Here is a 26,503-nt window from a genome sequence, read left to right as displayed (position 1 = left end):
CCTTCTCTCTGAGGCTGGGCTCCGGCATTTCCAACACTTAAAGCACTCTTAGCCCCTGAATGTCCCACCATCTCAAACTTAATAAATTCCTATGGGCCCCTGTTTATGCCATGACACTGGTCACATTCTCTTCCTTATTGCTAATATTAATTACCTCCTCTCTTAAATTCTGAGCTACTTGAAAGCAGAAACTGTATCACATATTTATACTGCTAAGCATCTCCCACCTGAGCCCTCTGCACAAGGAGTATAACCATAAACTATAAGCTAAATCAATACACTCTTCAACTCAACTGATCAGTGCTATCTGAAAAATATGCTTGTCTTTTTTAAGGTGTATTTGATTATAAAAGAATGAGCTGTCCCTGTTGTCTGTAAAAGGCATTATACTTGAACTAAAATTAAAATGCTCATCTCCTGAAGTTCTGGCCAATGTCAATTTAGAAACATTACTTATCCAGGTTTTTCAGGAAGGTGCAATCCTAGACATGAACATTCCAGAAACCACAATGTTCAGAGTAAGTTACATTGTTGGCCACTGAATTCTGACAAAAATTTCTAGGAATTTATTTTAAAAAACCACTTTCCAATCAAAAGTTCAAAACAAAGTATTGAGGTAATTTTTTGGCAGCATATAATAAAAAGTGAGGACAAAACCCTGTAGGAAAAGAAAATTCTTAAAAACAAAACAAAACAAAAAAAAACAGATGGGAAATGAGATCAGAGACTTCCAGACCCTTTGTCAATAGCGGGGCCTGGCTTCCTTTTCAGGTCAGTGGTTTGCAGATCATTATCAGCCTCATGGAAGTCCGAGAGGAAAAATAAAAATCAGGATGTTATTTAAAGGGAAATGGATTAACCACACATTTCTATACAATGCTGAGAACTTGAGGATTCTCCTGTATCCAAACATTTTCAAAAGTGAAAATTTCTAGGACTGCCAATTATTAATGATCTTTGCGTTATACTCCCATCTTTCCTTTAAAATTCTTTTGCTAAGAGATTTGAGGTTGATAAGACACTATGAAGTACCAGTAGAAAGAGCACCTTAGAAATCTCTCCTCATATTGACTTTACACACAGCTTTAAGGATGACAACAATTTCACATCCACATAGCACAGAAATCCCGTAGCACGATCTTAAACAAACACTGTGCTAAAATACCCATCTATAACATAAAATGTACCATCGTAACCATGTTTGAGTATATAGTTCAGTGGCATTATCATTGTTGTATAGCCATCACCACGACCTTCCACAGCACTATTTTCATATTGCAGAACTGGAACTGTGTAACCATTAAATAATAACTCCCCACTTCCTCTCCTCCAACCCCTGGCAATTGCCATTCCACTTTCTATCTCCATGAATCTGACTATTCTCAGAACCTCGTATAAGTGGAATTATTCAATATTTGTCCTTTTTTGACTGTCTTACTTCACTTCACATAATGTCCTCAAGGTTTATCCATGTTGTGGTATGTATCAGAATTTCCTTCCTTTTTAAGGGTATACCATATGCATTGACCACATTTGGTTATCCACTCATGCATCAATGAATATTTGGGTTGTTTCCACCTTTTGGCTATTGTAAATAATGCTACTATGAACCTAGGTGTATAAATATCTCTTTGAGTCCCTACTTTCAATACTTTTGGATATATCCCCAGAAGTGATATAGAAGGTCTTTTATTCCTCCCATACAAGCTGTATCCCTTGTTAGTTCATATCATATACCAAAGTCTAATCCTATGTAATAAAAAGCTAATATGCAAATTGACCAAACAGTAGGATGACGGGTCGCTATGACACGCACTGACCACCAGAGGGCAGATACTCAATGCAGGAGCTGTCCCCTGGTGGTCAATGTGCTCCCACAGGGGGAGCACCACTCAGCCAGAAGCCAGGCTCATGGCTGGCTAGCACAACAGCATGGTAGGAGCCTCTCCCGCCTCCATGGCAGCGCTAAGGATGTCCGACTGATGGCTCACAGACTGTGAGAGGGTACAGTCTGAGCTGAGGGGACTTCCCCCCTCCCCAAGTGCATGAATTTCATGCACCAGGCCTCTAGTATTTATAAAATATAAATGATACCCATAAATTGCTCCCAACATACTTTTTTACTATTTACTATCTTCTTCATATTTCAACACTTTAATAACTACACAAACATTAGTAAGCTATGCAACAACCCAGGATGTAAGAGCTCAAAAGGCCAGCTGTAGATTAAGTGAATGGATGGCAACAGTTAAGATTGTCACAGCAGTAGCAGCAGCAGCATCTGGCAAAGGACTTCCCTTGAATGTGAGTGATGATTGGAAATGGATGGGCAGACCCACACTGAATTCTTTGTTTCTGATCGGAAAGGGAGGAGTCCTGGGCATTACTTTCAATTATATATAAAGTTGTCCTTTTGTAAGCAACAAATCAACTTATATTTCTTGATCTAAAACATTTTAATCAAAAAGGTTATCATCTCTATCTAACCTGCCCAGTAAAATTTACTTACCATGTACCCATGGAAAAGTAAGTTCTCAGAATAAAGGTTTGTTAACTATCAGAAGATAGATGTCTTTTAAGACTGTTTCACCTCCATTCTTTTATTTCAGAAATTATCCAACTTCCACCAATCCAAATCACTGATCAGGCAAAAAGTTTTACGAATCTAGATATTGGCATTTCCACATGTGCTCACTGATACTCATATTTACTTCCTGACTCAAAGAAAACTACCCGATATTCACAGTAATTTTACTCATTTGAAGTGAAGCTAAAAGTACCCAACTCTGGAGCCCCGTGTGCAGAGATGATGTGGATGCAGAGATGGATGGGCCTAGAGATGCACCAACACGGGGCCTGAGCCCTCCTAGGGGCCACAGCATAGTGGAGACACTTGGACACAAAATGCGTAAGAAGCCAATGGTGAAAAGCCCAGTGTACTTAGGTATCAATATATACAGTGTAAGACAGTAAGCATTAGAGAAAATAAGAGAGTGGGGGGAGGGGCCTCAGAGCATGAGATGGTTTTACAACCATCTGAAGTGGCCTCAGAGCATGAGATGGTTTTACAACCATCTGAAGTGGCCTCAGAGCATGAGATGGTTTTACAACAGGGATGGGGAACCTTTTTTCTGCCAAAGGCCACTTGACTATTTACAACATTCGTGGGCCACGCAAAATTATCAATTTAAAAGTCAGCCTGCTATATTTGGTCAAACCTTCAATTAACTCACTCCTAATGCCTTGGCAGGGACGGACCAAATGATTTATCAGGCCTTACACAGCCCAAGGGCCAGATGTTCCCCACCCCTGTTCTAGAAGGATGGAAAAGAAGAGAAGATTTTGTTGGCAAAGAGCACCTTGAATCCAAGACAGAGAAAGAACAGAATAGACCCCAAAATACCAGGGAAGGATTCTGAAAAAAAAAAAGAAGTGTAGCAGGCTAGTAAGGGCCATGTTAGCCACGGCATTCCTGTCTCTGGCCATGGCAGATAAAACCTTACTTCATAAATATTCTGATGGCTGAGACTTGTCCTTTTGTTTTTAAAATCCACATTTACTTCATGTCTCTTAGGTTTTATTTTTCCCTGACCCTTAGGCAAAAGTACATCCCACAAACAAATCTCTCCCTAAGACTCATTTTAAGATAGCACTTGGATGTCCTTAGGAGTTGACCAATACCAACATTGTCCTCAAGAATGGTACAAATGTATCATCACTATCCACATTTATATTTTAGTAAGTTATTTTTTAAAATATATTTTATTGATTTTTTTACAGAGAGAAATGGAGAGGGATAGAGAGTTAGAAAGATAGATGAGAAAGAAACATCGATCAGCTGCCTCCTGCACACCCAGTACTGGGGATGTGCCCACAACCAAGGTACATGCCCTTGACCAGAATCCAACCTGGGACCTTTCAGTCCGCAGGCTGATACTCTATCCACTGAGCCAAACCAGTTTCAGCAATTTTAATAAATTATTATCCTGAATATATTTTAAAGAACTTCACATAATGTTCTATTAATAGTTACCGAATATTGTTTAACCAGGAAGTGTAGTATTGCAAATCAACCCCCAGCATGTACTTTGCTCACTATTATGGCGCATTTGTTACCCAACGTGCTATCTTTTTCCATATGAAATAAAATGCATTCACCTGATCTAATCTGCTCCCTGTCTCTAATAATACGGCCCAAGGAAATAAAAACATGGACAGACATAAGGAATCTGTGACATTGCTAAGACATTTTGGTTATTCAGCTAACTAGACAGTTACTGAAATCACCAAGACAAATTGGCAAGAAAGCACAGTGCAAATGGCCTTACTTGATTGGAAAATAGGAGTTTCCAAGAAAACAAATATCACCATCCAAATTTAAATGGAGACCACCACAATTACTGTGGTGAGGATCTAAGCTAAAATTCAAGCTCCTTAACCTTTGGATAAACTTCCCCAAAACAGAAAATAACACTTGCTTGTTCAGTCTTGGACAGCAAAACGTGAGTTTTTTGTGCCTGGTATCCCGAGAGAAGTAGATACAAGTGAAAAAGACCAAGACGTTTTTCTCAAAGTTTCAATTACAGGATTCTACAACATTTTGGTTCCTTGTCTCTGGGATAAAAGATGAAATTAAATTAACCATATCTTGTTTGGTTTGTTTGCTTTTTAAGCAACTTCATCTCAAGGCTGCAAATACAACTTTTCATTCTAGGCTGCAAAACTTGAAATAATGTTGTTACTCTAATTAATACCAAGAATAATACATACTTCATGCTCAGAAAAACTTGAGATAACCTTTAGCTTCCTCTGAGCACACTTCAGGAAAAATATGTCAACATGGATTGCAATTTGTAATCAACTGATTAACTTCTCATGTTAATTTGTTGCCAAAATCACAGACAGGAGGCTTGGTTCTGAGGTTTCCTTTCATTTGTCCTGTAGCTGGGTAGTTTATGCAATGAAGTTTTCGAAGCCTCGACTTCTGAGGCATGATTTGAAACCATTCATCAGTGGAACACATTTTGGCAGCAGCATCCCATTACGTACTTAATGGTCAATTTCATTTCCATGGCAATCCTTACTTTCCAGGGAAGATCTAAAGGTCAATAATTTTCTCCATATGCACTTCTAAAAAGTTAGAAAAAGTGAACATCTGTGAAAATTCTCAGCCTTGTTGTAAAAACTGAAGTCTCTTAAATTTGGTGGGGAAAGAAAATGTTAGGGAATATAATTCAATAGTTATCATTAACATGGAAGTTTCTAAAGACAATTCCGTATGCACAGAATTGTATATAATAGGTTATTTTCTGAGAGTGGGATTAGAAAGAAGGTGGGTGGGGGGGGGGGGCGGCTTTTAATGTCAAGTATTCCAATAGTGCCTCTTTGTTTGTTTACAAGTATGTAATACTTTTAAAATTAAACAACAAGAAATCAATGAAGTTGTTAACAACAACAACAAAAAAAAACTAAGGCAGCTCAATTCACACAAGACATGGCTCAATCATAAAAGAACAGATAGAGAAGCCTCGAGGTAGAGAAGGCGATTAGGTTCCAGGAGAGCTAGGGAAGTAACCAGACCTCCAAATAGACTGAGGTAACTCTAGGTTACGAGGTATCTAACACCACAGTATGGGTTTCCTGGAGGAAGAATGTTCTAGCTCCTCACTACCCTCAAAGTTCCTGTGAGTCACTCAGCCGCAGGCCATAATCTGAAAGGTTTCTGGCAACAATCTACAGGACAGCTCAGAGCAGGAGCTGTGCTGAGTCCTCTGCTAGCAGCTACTAAGCTCCAAAAAACAGCACCTGCTACTGCACCAGAGAGGTAAGCGTCAGGACACACCTGTTACCTCCAAACCCTTCTTTGTGAGCTCACACACAGTTCAAAGGCTCTCTCATGGCAGTTTCCTAAAAGGGTGCAAGACAAAATCCTCTACTTCTCCCCAGAAATCTCAACCTTAAGACTCTAAGGCACTAGGAAAAAACCCTAAATCCATCTTCAAATAAATCTCACAAGACATAGGAGGCACTTGTGTCCATTAAAGCAGCCCACAGAATAGTACTTGTATTCAAGATAAAACACACACACACACTTATATATATGACATCTATGTTGTATATATGCATGTTTGCATACATATACACATATATAACATATAAATTCACATCTGCATATATATGCAAAAACAATGCCATTAAAAAAATCAACTCATGAAAGAATGCCTGAAGACTATAATGACACAATTTCCCCTATTAAATAACATCATCTTTTAAAAATCCTAAATTAAGCAAACAATAAAGCAATAGATAGATGGTAATTGTAAAGATAAACTGCATGATTCCATTTGCAGAAACTGAAAAGTCACGTACCTGAAAGTCATCATAAGGGAAGAGCAGCATCTCCCTTAGACAATCGTTCAGGATCTGTGTCTTCTTCTGGACGATGACATTTTCATAGTCAAGGGGCTCAATCAGCTTTGGCTTGGCCTGGAAGGTGAAAGATAAGCACTTGAAACAATGTTTTTGTTGTGTTGATTCTCAACATGAGGATATTTTTTCCATTGATTTTCAGAGGGAGGGAGAGAAGAAGGGAGAAAAGGAGGAAGGGAGAAGAAGAGGGAGAGGGAGAGGGAGAGGGAGACATCAATTCAAGAGAGACATAGCTATTGTTTGCCCCCTTCATGCCCCTGACCAGGGCTTGGGATCAAACCTGCTACTCAGGTACATGTCCTTGAACAGAAATTGAACCCTTGACCCTTTCATGGTTAGACCAACACTCTAACCACTTGGCAACACTGGCTAGGGCAGAACATTCTTACAGATGCAAGCAATTTCTTAAGATTAAAGAACTCTGTAAAGTCTACCATACGTGTGTTTGCATTTTCCTACTTTTCTATAAAGTGTGTTAGTTCTGATACCAGGAGGAATCAGAACCAAGAGATAAAAGTTGTTTTCCAAGAAAAAGAAGACACTTCGTGGCACTCTGTCTATATATAGGCATGCTTGCTTAATTCTTTAAACACAAAGGAGGCTATGGATTCTAGTGGAACTTCCAGTTGTGTCTTGGGTCACCCCTGGCAAGATCAGTCCTCTTCCAAGCTTTAGGCTCTGCCAGCGATGCCCACTTAGAGCTCCAGCCACGGTCTAGAGTGGAGGCTGGATGCCCACAGTGGCTCCAGCCATGACCACCTTTTCTTGGCCCAGGGCCTAGAGCATCCACAGGGCTCACTATTTCTTATAAGACTCTATAGAACTCATCTCTGAGTCTCAAAATATCCCTCTCTATCCTGAAATATTTACAGCTTAGCTATGTAATGGAAAAATAGCTAAACATAGAAAAACCAGGCAAACGGAGGGAGGGGGGGAATAAAAGCACTACTTAAACCAGTGCTTATGGGTGTACCTCATGGGTAGAGATGGCCATCCCTACCATACACTGAGAAGGGCAAAGAGGCATCAAGCAAGCGGGGGAAGAAAATATATAACTTGCCTTTTCTAACTATTCCCAAAGCTATTCTTCTCAGTAAAAATCTCTCTCATCTTTGCCAGTCATTGCCATGTGTTCACTGGTCACTTCCCACTTGCAAGGCACTAATGGTGAGGTCAGGAATATGGATACATATTTAACTAACTATATAACACAGTATGTGAAGTGTTAAAATGGTAGGTACACACAGAGCAAGATTATTTTTGAAAATATTAATAAAAAGCATCCAATATAATATCAACAAATGCTTTACATATTACAATGATAATTAAGAATATATGAAAAATATCTGATATGTAATATCTAAATTGGGTATTGTGACTGAGACTATTATCTGTTCCCAAAATCTGTCTCTTTTCCTCCAAATATAGTTGGACTACATTTCCCAGCCTCCCCATGGTTAGGTGTGGCCATATGACTGTCTTCTGGCCAATAGCATGTGAGTGGAAGAGATGTGGTCATAAAAGCCTCTGCTATAGACTGAATGTTAGTGTCTCCTCAAAATTCATATGTTAAAACTAATCCTCGATGTAATATTAGGAGGTGGAGTCTTTGGGAGCTGATTAAGTCATGAGGGTGGAGCTCTCATGAGTGGGATTAGTGCCCTTTCAAGAGAGACCCTGGAGAGCTCTCTTGTCCCTAGTGCTACGGGAGGACACAGAGAGAGAAGGACTGCCATGTACCAGGAGGGGCCTCACCAGACCAGGAATGTGCTGGTGTGTTAATCTTCCTTTACAACAGCCCCCACCCCCAAGTCCATAAAAGAGTATTTCCCTCCTTTGTTTCTCTGGACTTGCATGTGGTTCACTATTAGACGACATGTCCTGAATTGCAATTCTTTGTTGTTCCCAAACCCATTTTTTTTGAGAAATATCTGACTGTCTGTTTAAAGGTCAGCAGTCTATTTAACATACCAAAATAACATTTTTGCTAATTAGATGAATTAGTTTTTGCCTGACGATATCTTATAAGTATTTAAAGACAGAATATAATGCAGGTATTACTTTTGTGCACCAGTGTGTAGCGTTCAATAATGTGCATGTTTTCACACAGGTGATCACACTCAATCCTCTGTTAAACTAATTAATCAGGAAGATCCTTAGTCTGAGGTGCTCTAAGGCCTGGCAGCCTATGTAAGCAAACCAAAATCTAAGCCTGTAAACGCCTCATGGTTACAAGACCAAACCACTGAAGACAACTAATCACAAACAGCCTATAAGGCTTCAGGCTACAGTCAATCAAATAATTTATTTTCTTTGTTCCCACCCTTTATTTAAGTCTCTCCCCAGTTTCTGTCAAATGAATGCTCCTAACCATTTCGTTTGGTGCTGCCAGATTTGTATTGAGTTTTCTTCAAATAAACTCTTAAAAATCTTAATATGCCTCTCTTTATCTTCTAACACCCCCAATACATAAAGATAGGCATGAAACCATTGCTCTGTTTTACTGAGGCTGGAAACTAAGGATAACAAGCTGAGTTAATTGCCTAGAGTGCCTCCCCACCCACGCCTTCTCCCACAAGTAACCAGCCGGTTAGAAGGCAGTCTTTCATCCACTGGAACTCTTTCTTCTCTAGGCAAACTGTTATGATCTAGGTAGGATCACCACTACTCAACCAGAGTAAATTGTGGAGAGTTTATTAGCAACATTTCTGTGAGAGATGAATGATGCATGTTAATCAGGAAAGCCTACAGGATTGATTTGAACAACAAAGAGACCTCATGAAAGAATGTCATTTCTGTCTTCTTTAGTCTCAAGGATTACAAAGATGTGAAACGTGTACAAACCATTAGGTCACTTCATGAAATGACTCCTTAGAGACCTGGTGGGGCAGAGGTCTCTAACAGTAGCAGGGAGCACTTTCCAGGACAAACCACTGACTCCAAAAAAAATGGGGTCAACCCTGAATGACTCACCTGCTACTTAAGTTGAAAACAAGGCAAAAAGCTCTCGCTTCAAACACAAATAATTGGCACAATGCCCCCATTCAACACGTGGCCCAGAGGAGGAGGAAATAAAGTTATCCAAGGAGATAAGGCTGAAAATGGAGATTGGTGAGGGAAGGAGATAAGGGGAAAAAGAGGCAAAAGAGACAGACACCTGCAGATAAGGGAGGAAGAAGATGCAGGGATGGAGGAAACAGAGGAGGAAGATGAAGAGAAAAAGAAGATATAAAAAGAAATAACAGAAGAGAGGGGACTGGGAGACTTGAGGTGGGTCCATGGGCAGTGACATCATCTACCCACTAAATTGTTGGTTAAGAGTATAAACGCCGCCCTTACAGTTTGGCTCAGTGGATAGGGCATTGGCCTGTGGACTGAAGGGTCCTGGGTTCGATTCCAGTCAAGGGCATGTACCTTGGTTGTGGGCACATCCCCAGTAGGAGGTGTACAGGAGGCAGCTGATCAATGTTTTTCTCCCATTGATGTTTCTAACTGTCTATCCCTCTCCATTCCTCTCTGTAAAAAATCAATAAAATATATATTTTTTAAAAAGAGTATAAACGCCTATTTTCTACCCTTCTTTATACTGATTGTTCAATGGTTAGAGCTGTTCGCTGTTCTTCACTGAGCTTTTCCAAGTGGTCACATGAGCTGGGGGACAGCCCACAGGGTAGGGAACTGACTGACTGCCCTAAAGCACCACTGGTGAAAAGAACATCACCTTCACAGTAAAATGAAATTAGGCTGGTTACCAGCCAGACAGTCCCCGTTCCCCTCTCCTGGTTTAGAAGGAGGTTTGGCACAGATCTAGCTCATGGCCTTGTTTTTAAAGTCATCTCAACATGCTTCAGTTCAATCTTTCTCCAGGTGACAGAGCTACAAGAGCCAAGTTGTTGGTTTTTTATCAAAAGCAAGATTGTGTGCCCAGAATTACCCAAATTGGCCAACGGTCATGGATGGAGCTGCTCCCAGACCATCGGAAACACCATGTATTGTAACCAGGAGATGTTCACCAGTTTGAATTTTAAATATTCATGGGCGTTGTGTTTTCCTAAGCATGATGGGGCTCACCTATCCGGAGTCTATGGCATTCAGAACTGCTGCAGTGTGTGGTTATGCCGCTTTCATAGTGTGTGAAACATGTCACTTGATCTACATGCACAACGCCTTTAGATTTCTACCCAGTTCGGGAGGTTAAAAGTCCTAATCTATGGACATTCATTTTTCAGGTTATTATGAAATCAGAAGGGGCGAGGACGTAGTACTTTCCATGTACAGCAGACTATAACCCTGGTTCTCAAACTGGGTCCAGGGACAGCAGCATCAGCATTGCCTTGTACATTGACACAAAAGTAAACTAGGACAGAAACTCCAGGAGTGGGGACCGGATATCGGTGCTTAAAGCAAGCTCTCCAGGGGATTCTGCAGAAGCCCAGGTATATAATGATGTCCAGGAACTATGCTGGAATTTGTCAATTCAGAGGGGGAACAAGCCCAGTGCTGAGCTTCTTAACCTCCTTGGGGTTATAGTCTCTTTTAAAAACCTGGGCCCACGCCCTCCCCAAAAATGTATATACACATTAGTTTCCAAATTTTAAATACAGTTTTTGGGGGGAGAGTTGTCACTCTCTGGAGAACAGCCATGAAACTGAGCTGAATGCACCCTGACCAGGCAGGCTCACAAACACTTAATTCAATACAGTGAGAGGTGCTGGCACCAGTTACCTACAGAGTCAAGGGAGGAGGTGGAGCCAATGGCTGCCCATGGGCTATGAGGTTTCTTCACTTCACCGAGGAAGGGATACTCTGAGTGCGGAGGGAAGAACAGTAATTCTTCAGGTGGGCAAAGGTTTGAATGCCTTAACAACACAGCTCTCCTTGGCTAGGCTGAAGGGCAGGTTCCCGTCACACATCTCTAGCCCAGGCATCCATGACATAAGCAATGCAGTTCACCACTTCTGACATGAGCCTGCCGCTCACACCTCTGCACCTGTCACAGTCCTACAGCCCGTCAGACAGAGGTCTACAAATTGTTTATTTTATCAGTAGAATCCTTCCTCTAAAAAAATAAATCCCAAAAACAAGTATGCAAAAAAAAAAATAAAACGTTAAAGCAGGGTTGTTCTAGCCCAGGGCATGTAGTAGTACTTGGCCATAAAACTGGGGCACCAAGTCCCTTAACCCATTAAGAGGGAGTCTTTCCCTTCTCTGACTACTGCATCCTGGGCAGTAGCAGTCCTGGGGTGCGGTTCATTCTGCTTGGATTGAAATAATCCAGGATCAGCTTATCTCCCCAATTATTAGTGCCTTGGGACAGAGCCGGGTCTCATTATCTCTGTGTCCCCGGAGCATCCAGCCCAGAACCAAGAGACATACTAATTGTGAGGGTAATAAACTTACTGCCCCTCACTTGCACAGACCCCCTCACCAGGTACTATGTATGTGTCAAGTTCAGCATCTTGTCTTATTAGGATGATTTGTAGAAACATACCCACTGTGTCAGTCTACCCAATGTCTTGACTCATGGCATGAAGTGAGGAATGAGGGGCTGGATATATGGCAATACAGACAGATCCCAATTTGCATGGCCCCAGAGCTGCCTGGGGGCATTTAAGTTAAGTTATTGTACAAACCGAGAATGCCCCCAAATCATATAGCTCATAGAAGAAACAAACCTAATAGATATTTTTCCAGTTCTAAAAATTTGTATGATGTTACCTAATGCAAAGCAAGAAGAAACTTTTCTAAACTATGATTAATAAAATACAAATTTCAACTAATCATACTATGGGAAAGATTAAATGATCTATCCTTGTGATACAGAATGATAAAACAAAATCATGATCATATGAAGAAATGATCCCAGTATAAAGCTCAAAAATGTAAGGAAGAAAGTATTACTGAGTTGTGTCAAGAGATTGATTTAAATGAATTATTTTCCTATATTTCTGATGTTTATGGTTTGAGTTAGCTTTTTAAAATTTGTAATTTGTTGTAATTTCTTTTCAAATTCTAAATATCCACTTCCATGCCTTACTTTGTATTGGTAACTTTGAATCATTGTTCTTAAACAAAGTCCCCCAAATTCTAAGCTTCATTGTTCACAAAACCTGGATCAGTCCTGATAGGGCCATAGATCCCACACGTATTGATCAAACTGAAGGTAATAAAGTGGTTGAGAAAGCTGAGCTGTGCAGTTAGATGCGGCTATTATTGGGCTCCATTGAGTTAATGCAGGTAAAACGTTTGACAGAGCTTGGCAAACTGTAAACACATAATAATCATTGCTACAATGATGATGATAATAAATGTGTTGCTTGCATGATAGTGATCTTAGATTTTATTTTATTTTTTTGAGTGCTCCACTTACATTCAATTTTACCAATCTGTTTACAAAAATTTTCCTGCACACTCCAGGAATGTATGAAATAAAACAGACAACAATGGCAGAGGGGTTCACAAAAGAGAAAAATCAAAAAGGCCAAAGACAGAGGAAACTAACTGTACAATAAAAAATAGAGATGACACTGAGGTCAGGGACTGAGCCCAAAAGAAACATGAATAGATGCTTAGATTATTAATTGAATTGTGGAGTATTGATGAAGTTAGTGTCAGGAAGGATTGAAAAGAATAAAAATGGGGGGGGGGGGCGGTTCAGGGTGTACAGAGAAGCACTTAGACCCATTCCTACCCAGTAGGCAAGCTGCAGGAGCAGCAGGATGTCAGATTCTGGAGAAGGGAAGGGGGCAAGCAGTAAACCCCAAGGGACGCTGCTCAGAGGGTTCTGTGGCAGAAGATGGAGACAGACTCAGCTGGGGAGTCTGGGAGGCCCAGAACCCACAGATGGTTTTCTAACAGAGAATCACAACCTTGGCTTCCGTGGAGGAGACCGACAGGCCAGGCCTGAGGCCAGGGCCATGTGATCAGAACACTGAAGGAGCTCCATCCCAGTGGACAACATGTGCACAGGTTAGCCTTATACGGAGCCCCCCCTCCCCGGCCCCCATCTACTGGCCAAAGCAGCAGGCAGCACGGCAAACCTCCAGTGATCATGCGGAACTCACAGGTGCCAAAGAGCACGACCCACATGCCCTCCCATTAGCCTCCCTTTGAGGCTCTCTGAACTCACTCTTTCACATAGCATCTGCTGCTGCAGGTCTGGCTGCTCAACATCTTTGCAAATTGAAATTCCAGATCCACAGCAATCACAAACCAGGGAGTCTTCTCTATGCCAGGAAAATGAAATTCCTTAAGAATCCAGCACAACTGGAAAGCGTCAGACCACAAGCGAGTTCAATTTTGGCCAAACATGTATGAAGCCTAAAATACCATGGGAAGAGTTAAGCAAAAAGGCTTACTGATTCCACCCTGGCCAGGGTTTCTCAGTGGTTAGAGCGTTGGCCGCACACCAAAGAGTCATGGGTTCGATTTCTGGTCAAGGGTGTGTATCTGGGTTGCAGGTTGGATCCCAGCCCAGTTGGTGTGTGCAGGAGTCAACCAATCAATGTGTTTCTCTCACAATGATATTTCTCTCTCCCCCCACCCCCTCTCTCTTTCTCTCTTTCTCTGTCTCCCTCCCTCCCATCCTCCCTCCTTCCTTCTCACTTTCTCTAAAAATCAATGGGAAAAATATCCTCAAATGATGATTAACAAAAAAAATTGAAAATTAAAAGTAAAAAACTTACTCATTCTATTGCTCTTCTCTCTGGCATGAGAAGCTTCCTGTGACCTTTTTAGTCATTTCTTCTTGCCTATATGTCTCTCATAATTAAACGTTAACATAAGCTGAAACCCCAAATGCCACTTCTTAAAATAGCAAATGAGCGAATGGCAACTCTTTGAGCATTCTATTATGAGAGGAGAAATTCATCACTTCTGCTTATGAAGAATTTAGGACTTTCTTGACTTATCTGCATGGCTATGAAAGTTACTTGATCAGCTGAGATAAAAACCTTTCATGGAATGTGGTCTCTTTTCAACCTTGCCAACAGTACACCAGTGCTGTTGCTGGGGAGGGGGACAATGAGCCTGCAAGGAGAAGGAGGGGCTTCTAAAGCTAAATAATAATCAGTGTGGCCCCACAAGGCTTCCTACACTACTCTATTGTACACACTCTCACTACATATCCCTCCAAGAGCTTCTTGGAGTTATCAGATTTGAAGGAAGATCCCTCATCTATAATAATAAAAGCCTAATATGCTAATTAGACCGGACGTCCTTCTGGGAGTCCTTCCTTCCGGACAAAGCTGCGGTGGGCAGGGGCTGAGGCAGAGGTGGCCGCCACAGCGGTGGGGGGCCAAAGCCTTTGCACAAATTTCATGTATCGGGTCTCTGGTTTTCCTATAACTAGGGTGGGCACAGGAAATTAGCAGCTGCTTCCCTTCCTCACTTGCAAAAGTTACTACAGTTATATGTTTCTTCTCCAGATTTTTACCCAAGCCTGTACATGCGCACTGTGGCCAGGTCTTTGGGACACCAGGATGAAAAGGACATGGCCCCCACCCACAGAGTTCACAATTCAGACTGGAGACAGATGTGTGAGCAGTTACAGTAGGATGACTGACAGCAATGGGAGCCCATGAGTGACATCTGACCCATCAGAATGAACCTGACTTCCTCCCAACTGGACTACACACTCTACCTTGGCAAAGATTTCTCTATTTTACTTTCTCCAGCACCTAGAAACGCACCTGGCATAGAACAGGCGCTCAATGAAACATGTTGGATGAGAGAAGGAACCCAACAACACGGAGTGCTTCTTAAAGGAAGTTGTTAGAGCTGAGTCTAAGAGAGAACAAGTCAGCCAGGATTCAGGGTGGATTGGAGACTCCTTACAAAGAAAATGGAGAAGCCAGAGAGCATGCTCAAGATGGAACCAGATTTTGTGGGGCCTGAAATCTGTGTAATTGGAGGAAGGGGTGTTAAAAACATATAAACTTATGGATATGAAGTTGCTGGAAGCAACTGAAGCATCACTAGCTTCAGGACAAGTCCTCCTCTAAGCATGGTGAGTTCAGGAAGCAGCAAGCAGCTCACACAGCTGGGGCAGCGCTGCATAAAGGGTTCGGGGTAGCAGCAGGCCAAGGGCTTGGGACACAGTCTCTAGGGAGCTACAGTATCACTGGAAATCCAACTCGATGGAGAAAACCACATTTATGAGAACTCCTATCTGAAAGGGTACTCTATGTCACTGCAAAAGTGAACTGCGTGACTGCAGATGGACGTGCTTGACAAACAATGGATGGTTAACCTTAGGGCCTTTGTTTATATGGAATTCAGAGAGGAATGGCTCCATGCAAGGGTCCCTGATGCACCTCTGCCCAAAGCAGCCTTCAGTCTCTCATCTAAAATAGCATACAATTTGAATAGCACCCATTTGAGGGAGTACCTATGATTAGCTCACCTGGTATGCCACAGGTCTCAAAGCCACCCCTGGCCTACAGTCTGTGATGAAAGATGAGGCCAGAGTGGCAGGTGGGCTCTGCAGAGAAGGGCCCTCAGGAAGCCAGCAAACTGCTGAAGGAAGGAAGGGACCGAGACAAAACTAGACCTTGTACCATCCTCCAGCCATGAAAAATGATCTCTCACCACCTTGTAATAGACATGTTGTTCTTTCCTTTCCTTAACCCAGGACATTAAAACTTAGGAGACCCTGATAATCAGAAAGGATCGCATTCCTTTTCAGTAGTACATGTTCTTCTCCAGACTGTTCATCGGTGTGTGAGGAACATGGGTCTTGGCAGCTCTTCAGAAGCATGCTTGTTTCAAAGGAGCTGGAGGTTCAGTAACATTAGAACTCCAGTTGTGCAAACATTAGAACCTGAGATTATCTGGTCTAGCCTCTCGTCTTACAGAAACCTGGGAGCACGGGAGTTAAGTGACTGTCTCGGGTCCCAGGAGGAGTTGCTGCAGGACTGGGCCTGGATCCCAGGTCTCCTGGCCTGTGGTCCACGCTCTTCCTCTCATTCTCTGCGTTTTAGTTTTCGCACTTCCTTTGACAATGTGCATAAGCACATGATGTTTTTAAAAAGTGGAGAAAGAGAGAGCCTTGGACTGAGGAGCAAGCTCAAACCTGGGCATTAAGCCACAAGTGAATGAGTTCGAGAATGTTTAGAATGTAAAATGACCACCTGTCTCAGACATTTAATATAGATCTCACACTGAAATGTGGGTTTATCCTCAGAACCTCAAGAATGACATAATTATTAATCTACTTATTAATATATATATATATATATATATATATATATATATTATTGATTTTTTACAGAGAAGGATAGAGAGTTAGAAACATCTATGAGAGAAACATCGATCAGCTGCCTCTTGCACACCCCCCACTGGGGATGTGCCCACAATCAAAGTATTATACATGCCCTCGACCAGAATCAAACCTGGGACCTTTCAGTACACAGACCAACACTCTTATCCACTGAGCCAAATCGGTTTCAGCTACTTTTTTTTTTTTTTTATCTTATACACATGGATAGATGTTGAATTCCCTTTTTATACAGCACTTTAAAAAGCATTCAAATCAGAGAACTTGTCACTGAGTGAAGATTTTATTTAATTAGGCTTGGCAGCATTAGCAAAACTTGAACACTCAAAATCAATCATCAGAAGAAAAAGAGTTTGGGGTTTTGTATCGTCAGTTTGATAAATAACAGTGGTTTTCCAAAATTATTACCCTATTACTAAAATGAACAGAATTAAAGACTGCAAAAACTGTCAAATCAATAGTACCTAGAAAACAGTGTAAGAGATACATAATAATGGGAATTGAGCTAACAATAGAGATAATAATGATTACTGAAAACTCCCTAAATGCTTGCATTTATGCAGCTCAAGGGAGATGTGGATGATAATGCTAATGAAGAAAGAAGGGACAGCAGGGATGTAGGGACTTTCTCCTTGGCCATGGAGCACACAAGCAGGAAGCTGAGTGGAATGGAGCAGTTGCCCTTGCAAAGACAGACTGGAAGTGTTATCTACCCTGACAGAGCCTGAGGGGCTGGCTCGGCATGTGTCTCTCACACATACAAGCATCCCAGCTTCTGCCTGCCATTTTTACACATGTGAAAGCAAAAAAAGAAAACAACGCGCCATGGTAGTCTTAAAATTATACTACAGCTCCTTTACCGGCCAATAGCCACGCCCCCCCCCCCCCCCCCCCCCCGCCTCACTTTGTAGCATTATGGTCTGAAATTCTTAATTCTACCTATATCCATAAAAGCTATTTTTAGGACTCTGAAATGAGGAAGTCAAGTAATTAAGCTAAAAGGCCCTAAAAGCCTGATTTAGTCAGATTTCAAGCAACTTATTTTAAGCTCCTTATTTGAAGATATGGAGGATGAGGATGGAATATTCATAAGGTATATGATTCACAAAAGAGTTTCTACATACCTCATGGCCAGGAAGGCAGTGCAGAGACCAGTAAAGGGCAGATGTAGGGAGTGAGGATTAAAATCCTGGTCCCTAAAACGTTTACTCTTATTGGAGGTAGTGACAGGCAGCGGGGTTCAGAATGCCAGACCCATGTTTCTTAGTGTGGCCCACACTAGCAGCATCAGGATGACCTGGGACTTGTCAGAAATGCAAATTCACGCCAGGCAGACTGAATCAGGAATTCTGGGGATGGGGCCCAGCAATTTGGGTTTTAACAAAGCCTCCAGGTGATTCTGATGTTCCCTCAAGCTGAGAACCACTTACTAGTCTATCTACTTCTGTGTATGTCTGAAAATTGCACATTAAAAGTATTTTTTTTTTAAATCCTAATTCCACTGATTATTGGCTATGTGGCCTTGGGGGAACTTATTAAGTCTCCTTATCTGCATCTTAAAGTGGGAAAATATTTTTCCTTATAATCATCACAGGGTTATTGAAGGATTTCAATATAGAATGCCCATAACTTAACCAATGGTGATTATGGGAATCATATATAGTTGTGTCATTGAGACATAAGAAAATTTTAGCCCCTATAACATATATATGACTTAAAAAAAATGTTTTAAAATATGTTTTTTATTGATTTCAGAGAGAGGAAGTGGTGGGGGGGGGGGTAGAAACATCATCAAGGATGAGAGAATCACTGATAGGCTGCCTCCTGCTTGTTTCCCTACTGGTGATTAAATCTGCAACCTGGCCATGTGCCCTGGCTCATGGGTCGACGCTTAACCACCTAGCCACACGGGCTGGGCTCATACGACTTTGCCAGATCACTCATGTTATCTCATTAAACTTCCCCCATATTCTATGGCTGTAGTATCACCACTTCACAGATGAGGAAGCTGAAGTTCAAAAGGGTTATATGAATTAATGAAGGTCATACAGATGGTGGCCCTTGGATCTCCTGGTTCCAAGCCCAGGACCCTTCCCAGAAATGAACGACTGGCAGTAATGATGGAATTTCAGTCGTAGGGCAGGAAATGCTTTCTCAATCCCTCCATTTCCCTTTGTGGAAGAACCAAATAACACCACTCCAGAGAGCATGCTTCGGCCACCACAGCTCTGGGAAGACAGAAGTTCGAGACTCTTCTCTCTTCCCAGCTTGGATACCTGGAAACATAAGCCATATTGAACTGCCCCGGCTCCAAGACCTCGCCAAGGAAGAGAGAAAAGGCAGACTCCTTTCCTGAGGGATACTCATTTTCTATCTCAAGAATATTAAAAATCATATCAGAAATACTAAAGCTTCCTGAAGAACCAGGTTGGAATGCTGGAATACATATGAATGCCAGTAGGTCGCACTTAATTAACTTTGCCAATAAATAGTTCCAGGATATGGTGGTCTCTGGAAGGAAAACCTAACCTTACACTTTTCCACAAAGAATCAATGTACTGGAATGCTGGTAATAAGGCCACACAGTGGTTTTTCCGAGTGTACTACAACCAGTACCGGTGATGTTATGGTTTCAGATGTGGCTGACAAGGAAGAGGTGGTACTGATGGCAGAAAGGGTGCTAAGAGGAAGAGAGGAAAAGCTCTGACTTTGGCCCCTGAAGTTTGCCCTTCTGTGCCCAAGCACTCACATAAAATGTTGTTTTTAATTTAAGTAAAAAAAAAATAACAGAAGCACAGGAGAGTCTGGTGGCACAATACCCACAGCATAGTCAAGCAGATTCCTTGAGGTGCATTTTTTTTTTTAAATTCAACACATTTGGATATTAGTGGCTAAACCTTTGAAGGTGGAAGATGGAAGAATAAAGGAGAATTATCCCCAGATCTAGTTTTTCCTGGAAGCGCCTTTCTGCAACCCATTTTTGCCAACACGTTCTGCAAAGAGTGACCAGGACCATGCGGAGAAGAAAAAAAAGAGGGGAGGAGGTTGGGGGTGGGGGGGAGCAGGTAGTTTTGACTTTATGTCAGAGATGGATGTAAAGTATAGCAAAAGGATGTAAAGGATGTAAAATACAGCATAAGGAATATAGCCATTAAGACTGTAATTACTACGTATGGTGCCAGGTGGGCACTAGACTTACCAGCTGTAAAATCATTTAAATGTCTAACCACGCGTGATGCTGTATACCTGAAACTAACATGAAATAATATTTAATATTTAATTGAAAAAAAATAAAAACCATGATTCCTGCTAGGCATACCCTCCCCCTATTAGTGAGGAGAGTATAAACCACAGCTGCAATATGGCAGAGATGCATAATTAACACACCAGGACAGCGATGCCAAGATGGGTCGGCCACAGGAGCACACAGTCTATGAAAAGGTTTCTTGGAGGAGCTGGCATGTGAGCGGGGACTTGAAGGATAAAAGGAAATGGTCAGGCACATGCCAGGCAAAGGGAGTGGTGCCCACTTGTGGAAGCATCTCCACTGGAAAAACATATGGCCCAGGACAGGAAGGATTTTGGAAATTGCAGAAGATGAGGCCAGCAAGTAAGTTCAGGGCCAGCCGCTGAGGGTCACGTAGGTAGGCCATGCTTTGCCTTCTCTGCACAAAGTAGTCATTTAAGCAGGAAGTTAATAATGTTATCTGTGTTCTGAAACACACATGTGCGCGCGCGCGCTCACACACACACACACACACACACACACACAGTCAGGTAGCACATTGGCCTGTGGCTCAGAGTAAGAAAAGACTGAATGCGGTAAGCTGACCTAGGCAGTCCAGATAACCTTCGGAGATGAGGCGTCCAGAGGGCAGACACTACTCCTATCTCCATCTGATAGGAACGCAATCTTGGCTTAGAAATGTCAAGTGGTGTTTAAAAGACACAGGGCCCTTTGCACCACTCACTTCCACTTCTCCCACAGTAGAGACAACTCTCCACAGCAAGGCGGCTCCAAAACAGAACTACAGGCCAGCTCCTCCCCAAGATCCTGGTAAAACCCTCAGAGACCTGCTGGTAAGTAGCACATACACTTGTCTGGAAATCAAGCACTAAAAACGTCTGAAGTGTCAAAATGTCATGCTCATGCTAAAAGAAATGCAGGACTAGCTCTATCACATGACAGGGATATTTCAAACTCCGGAAAGTTGAGGATAAACTATAATTTCCAAGCCTTCTTGGTCCTAAAATTATACTAAGAGTCCTATGTCATCTGTAGGCTCAAGTTGACTTCTTGCCTCTCCTGTGTCGTATTCCCTGCTAACTCCACATTCTGCTGCGACTTTTACTTATTTCCAGGTTGGCCAAGGCATTCCACTGGAGTTACTCATTTACACTGGGTGAAAAGCCAGTAGCCCGTGTTGCAGCTGCTACCACTCAAAACCCAAACACTTTTGGGTAAACTAAATTAGAATTTAAAACTAAAATTCCCAGGGTCTTGACTGGACTTCATCACAGGTTATTCTACGATCAATGCTAATAGCTCTGAAACATTAGCCCCAGAAGAGATCTTAGAGATTGTTTATTACATGCTTCTCATTTTACACATTTAATAGGCTTAAAACAGTGTCTGGCACAGAGCAAGGTACTATGTATCTTTTTCCTATTGTATTATTACACACACACACAAAAAAAAACAATCAGCATTATTCTAACTTCCACATTGATGACAGATATGAGCAAAAAAAATATGCCGGAGCTCAGTGGACTTTCATGTTCTATACAAGCAAGAAGCCCAGAAAGTAAAAGTGGCTCAGCACCGCAAGGGGGTAGTGACCCGAGCTATGGAATCCCCTTCTGTGAGACAGTCTTCCCTTCTGGCAAAGTTATCAAATTCACCCCGACACTATCCAAGCATGCACTCTCCAGAGTCCTCCCATTGACCACTCCACAAAGTCTGTGTGCAACTCTGGGGGCCTCATTCATACAAACTGTTCATATGACCAGTCAGGGGCCCTGTGTCCTGGGTAAAGCTGGGCTAGGCCTGCTTTACGGTAGGTGCTCAAACATTGAGAACTCGTCCTTCCTGGAGCCAATGATGATTTAAATGTCGTCTGCCTTCCTGGGAGAGGATGGGAGAGAATAACACCTGTGCCTAATGAGCACCTTATGAAAAGCATTTATGAGGAACCAAGCCCCTCCTTACCCAGACCTTGCTGCTTGGGGAGATGAGGGGGGCTGGTCTCCCTGACCTGCCTCCCCAGTGCAGTATACAGTAAGTCTGGCAAACCTCAGTGCTTAGAAATATGGGTCTAATGAACAAATGAAGGAGAAAGCCAAAAAGCATGGTGAAGGCTTGCTGCTCTGAATAGGTAAAATGTCCCGTGTCACCTGAGAATGTGTCACTACATAAACCTTGTAGGAACTTCCTTCCTTCACCACTCACTATTTTAAAAACAAAGAAACCACTTGTGAAGTATCACCAAGGTAGTTAATATCATTAATTATTTCTAAAGACATCAATCCGGATGCAGGAAAACCTGTAGGGCAGAAGAGGTTTAGAAGTATAATGCAATTAACTCAACCACTGACATCTGAAGTCATACAGGATATCATGACCATGGCCCCTAAGCTTCAGGGCTTGTATCTCAATTCACTTCTTCTGCTATTTCTATAAGAAAGAGAACTTGGGGGGAGAAGATGTTGACTCTCCTGGGCGCAGTGGCTCGGCACTGCCATGGGGTAGTGACCCGAGCTGAGGAAGCTCCTCTGAGACAGCTCTCCGTGCTGGCGAGGTTATTAAATTCACCCAGAAGCCGGGCTCCTCCTTTCTCTATTGGCTCACATTCTGCCTTCTCACCCAGTTAGCTAATCATCTACTCACTCAGACATCAAAGGAAGAACTCAGGTTCTGTTTTTAACACTTGAAGAGCCCAGAAGAATAACATTCATAGAAAAGGTGTCTCTGAAAAGAAATTTGCCAAACACTACTGAAGCAGTGTTTCTAACATGAAAATTTGGCTATTTTCTATCTTCACTTCTTTCAACCTTCAAAATCCCCCACCGGAGACCTGTGCTGCCGTCCTGTCCTGCGTTGTGAGAGTAACGCAATGAAAGGACAACACAAATGACACATCCTCAGCCACTTCTGACTCTTGGAGGCCGCACCCTTTTCCTCTATTGTTGGGCAGTGACTATTAGAATAATTTCCAGGAATTACTTTAAACTTTGGGGGGCAAAAAAAAAAAAATAGGTATTCGAATGTAAGCAGGGTAACCAACTGGTAGACATCAAGAATACCCAGATTGTTCCCGTTAGTCATTCACAGTCCACAAAGGCATTTTTCAATGGGGCTGGCAGGGAGCCCGGTGGACAGGAACAGGGGAGGTTCACCATGCACTTCCTCCCCCGCTTACCATCACAATGAGGGGACAAGGCCTACGTAGGTGCCCGTAAGTTGAAACTTTAGGATGTCCTCCGAAACTTTAGGATGTCCAAACACATACTTCTCTTATAAACACTGACTTGATTTTGCACAGAACAAGCGGCCACTGCTAAGGGCAACCTTATGCTCTGCCCCAACAAAGGGGAAAGAAACATCATTGCCAATGAACGCCCAGAATGTTTACAGAACTAGTACTTCTGACTTTGTAAGTGCTTTAAGATACATTTGCCAGTACATTCGCAGTTAGTCACTCACAGTCCACAAGGTCATTTTTGCAATGACACTACATTATAATAATTGTAAAGTATTGGGAGCAAGTTGAATAACCATTGAATTATGGTACAACTATAAACTGGAATAATATACAGCCATTAAAAAGAATGACATAAATCTACATATAGTGACAAAGAAAGATGTTGTTGATATGTTCTAGGAGAAAATTAATGCAGAAATCTATAGTACTACTACATTTTTCCAAACACACACATATACACACACACACACTCACATAGTTATACTTTTATATGCACAGGAGAAAATCTGGAAGTATATACATCAAATAATTAATACTGGTCACTTTATTTTTCCATCTTTCTACCCTATTTATATTTCTTATTATATGCATTAATTACTTTTATGCTTTCTAAACTATGTAATATTTCCGCCCAAGGACTGATTGTGTACATAGCTAAAACCAGCAGAACTTGATTGCAAATGTTATCTCTTGAATAAAGTAAGGCATTTACATTTAAACGTAATAGATTTGGGATTTTCACTGAATATATGGACTACTGACATAATAATAACCAATAGCACTACAAGAAATAGACCTCATGGCCGTGTGGGCATACTTTTTTTTCAAAACCATCTTGGGGAAAAAGTTGTTCTCAAAGCCTTGGTTGAATTCTCACTTGCTGTGAGCAGCAATAATCACAGGTAGGATCTGCCCTGGGCAGAGGCCCTACTTAAATATCATTGATTCTCTTATCTGATACTCGTTAGCTCTTTTTATCTAGCTTACCCCCGTGGAAGAAGAGAAACACTATCAGATAAGAAGTGTCTTGTTGTATCACTGTTGTCTTCACCTCTCCCTCACACCTCCCTCTGCAGGTGCACAGAGCCGGATCGCTCTGTCCTGCCAGAAGCTTCCGAGCCCTGGGGAGCATTCCCCCCAGGTGCAGGTGCACCAGCACTTCCTTATCCATTACAGGAGGAGAAAAAACTCCCCGAGGAAATGCCTGGAGTGAGATCTGACCTAAACAAATAACTGGGATATGAGCGGTCAGTTTTGTTTTTTGGGTTTTTTGTGTGTGTTTTTTTGAGCACTAGAAAGAAATAATTTTATTTATTTTTTCTTTCATTTTTGTAGTAAGGTATTATATGTGCACATATCTTACCAATCCCCCCCCCCACTCCCATACATGCCCTCCCTCCCCAGAGTTTCAAGTCCATTGGTTATGCTTATATGCATGCATACAAGTCCTTCGGTTGATCTCTTATCTCCCCCACATCTCCCTCCCCTCCCCACTATAATTTGTAATTTGACTATTTGTTGCTTTACTTAGAAAGAGAAATAATTTTAATAGTCACTTGTGGAATTAAGAATAAACCAGAAAGCATCTTTCGATCATCTGGACACATACTTCTACACATCTGAAGAATCACTGACAAAAGATGTTTAACAAGATTCACCAGGGAACCCAAACCACACGATTTCCTCCATGAAATCGAAAGCTCCATCAGCGGGGAGCTGATTAAACGTATAGGACATGTAAGCAGGCCAAGCGACTCGGTAGATAAGTGAACTATTATGCTAGCAGAAAGGAGTCCAAGATAATGAATAACATCTCTAAACAGTGTGCCAGGTGTGAGCCTACGTCTCTCACACGAAAACCTGCAGTGAAAAGGCCCATCATCCCTGATGGACTGTCTCAGTTCAGTTAGCAATGTAATTCTGAAGGCAATACAATATAAGGTAGTCTCACACATCAGAGGAAAGCGGTTTAATTCAAGTCAAATCCACCATAGGAAAGTTTAAGTTCAGATTCTTAAAGACAGAGTGTTGAAATTAAGTTAATTAACCAAACACTTTATGATAATGGCAATTGGACCTCTGTGTTTTAAAAAAAAAATCACTCTATAATATCCCTAAGTACTGGTTTAACTATCCCTTTAACAGCTCATTTGAAAGGCTTAATTGTCCTCTTTTGCAGTTCGTGTTGGTGGGTTTTTTTTTTACAGTTTGCTTTAAAAAAAAATTATGTGCTTTTATTGTACTAAAGAAATTCCAAGAGAGAAGCACAACCTACTCACTGATGCTAACAACACATCCATTTTTCACATTCCTCCCTTAAAAAGTCTACCGAAGCGCTTAAATTTATCCAACTGCTGCGAGTTTAGCTAATGCCAAGAACAGAAACTTTTCTATCAATTTGGTTCAAAGTATAGGTTATCTCTAACTTTGCTCACGGCAAACCTGTTGACATGAGTGAGTGAGACCACATGTAACTTCAACAATTATGTCCCTTAAAACTCCCTAGTGTCATCTTCATCACGTTCACAATAACATAAATATATTAAGTAAAAATGTTTTAATTTTACAGAGGACATCTTTTTCAACCCCACGGAAGGCAGTTAAAGAGTGCCTCCCTGGGTGTACCTCTGGCAGCACGGCAGCTAAGTTGGGACATCATTTTGAACAATGCATGGCTGTTCTATACAAAGAATCCTCCTGGAAGCCACGTTCGCCCACAAAATGTCAACACATCTTTCCTCACAAAGAAAATCAAAGTGGAGCCGCAAACAATCGACAGGAAAAGAGGGAGAGCAGAGTTCACAGGAGACAGACAGGCAGAGCAAGTTTTAAAATCCCACAGAGGGCAAGCAGGCACTGAGCATGCACACAATGTAAGCACCGTGGGGAAAGGCAGCAGGATTGCCTGCCAAGAGGGAGCCCCTTACCAGCACGGGCCCCGGGCTCTCTGCTTCCACGTCTCCCTGAGCTGCATCCTTGTACTGCAGGGGGGATTCGATCACCATCTCCTTTTTGACACTCCTGCCACTTGTCCTGTACTTATCAGCCTGCATTTCTCGGCGGAGAATGCCAAGTCAGAACGTCTGCGACTCGGTTAGCTGTGAGTCCCCAGCGGAGCGAGGCACACGCATGCCAGTGGCCCGAGGCAGGAGAGGCAGCTAGCTGGCGTCCCAGGCACCAGTGGTCAGCTCCGAGGGCTGTGTCTGTGGAGCCCAGAGGGGTGGGAGGGCATGCCTGCGAGGGACGGCCTCCAGGGGTGTTACTACTGCTGGAAAAATGGGAGGTTCCTGCTCGCAGGCCAAAGGAAAACAAACCC

The 26,503-nt window shown here is 42.1% G+C and overlaps 1 protein-coding gene across 28 annotated transcripts in view; it reads right to left on the bottom strand.

Annotated features, from left to right (window-relative positions):
- Positions 1-26,503, bottom strand: part of DOCK9 (dedicator of cytokinesis 9) — a 248,544-nt gene that overhangs the window by 123,781 nt on the left and 98,260 nt on the right. For 13 of the 28 annotated variants that reach the window (XM_084880234.1, XM_084880236.1, XM_084880241.1 and 10 more), the window contains exon 2: positions 6,370-6,486. In XM_084880234.1, the coding sequence (XP_084736360.1) occupies positions 6,370-6,486 (117 nt within the window). Of the gene's footprint in view, positions 1-6,369; positions 6,487-26,114; positions 26,257-26,503 lie in introns of those variants that run through there. The other 15 variants (XM_084880237.1, XM_084880249.1, XM_084880253.1 and 12 more) reach the window with 2 other exon arrangements.

Source organism: Pipistrellus hanaki (genome assembly GCF_964339955.1).
Source record: "Pipistrellus hanaki genome assembly, chromosome: 3".
NCBI lineage: Eukaryota > Metazoa > Chordata > Mammalia > Chiroptera > Vespertilionidae > Pipistrellus > Pipistrellus hanaki.
This window is presented reverse-complemented; position numbering and strand designations above follow the sequence as displayed.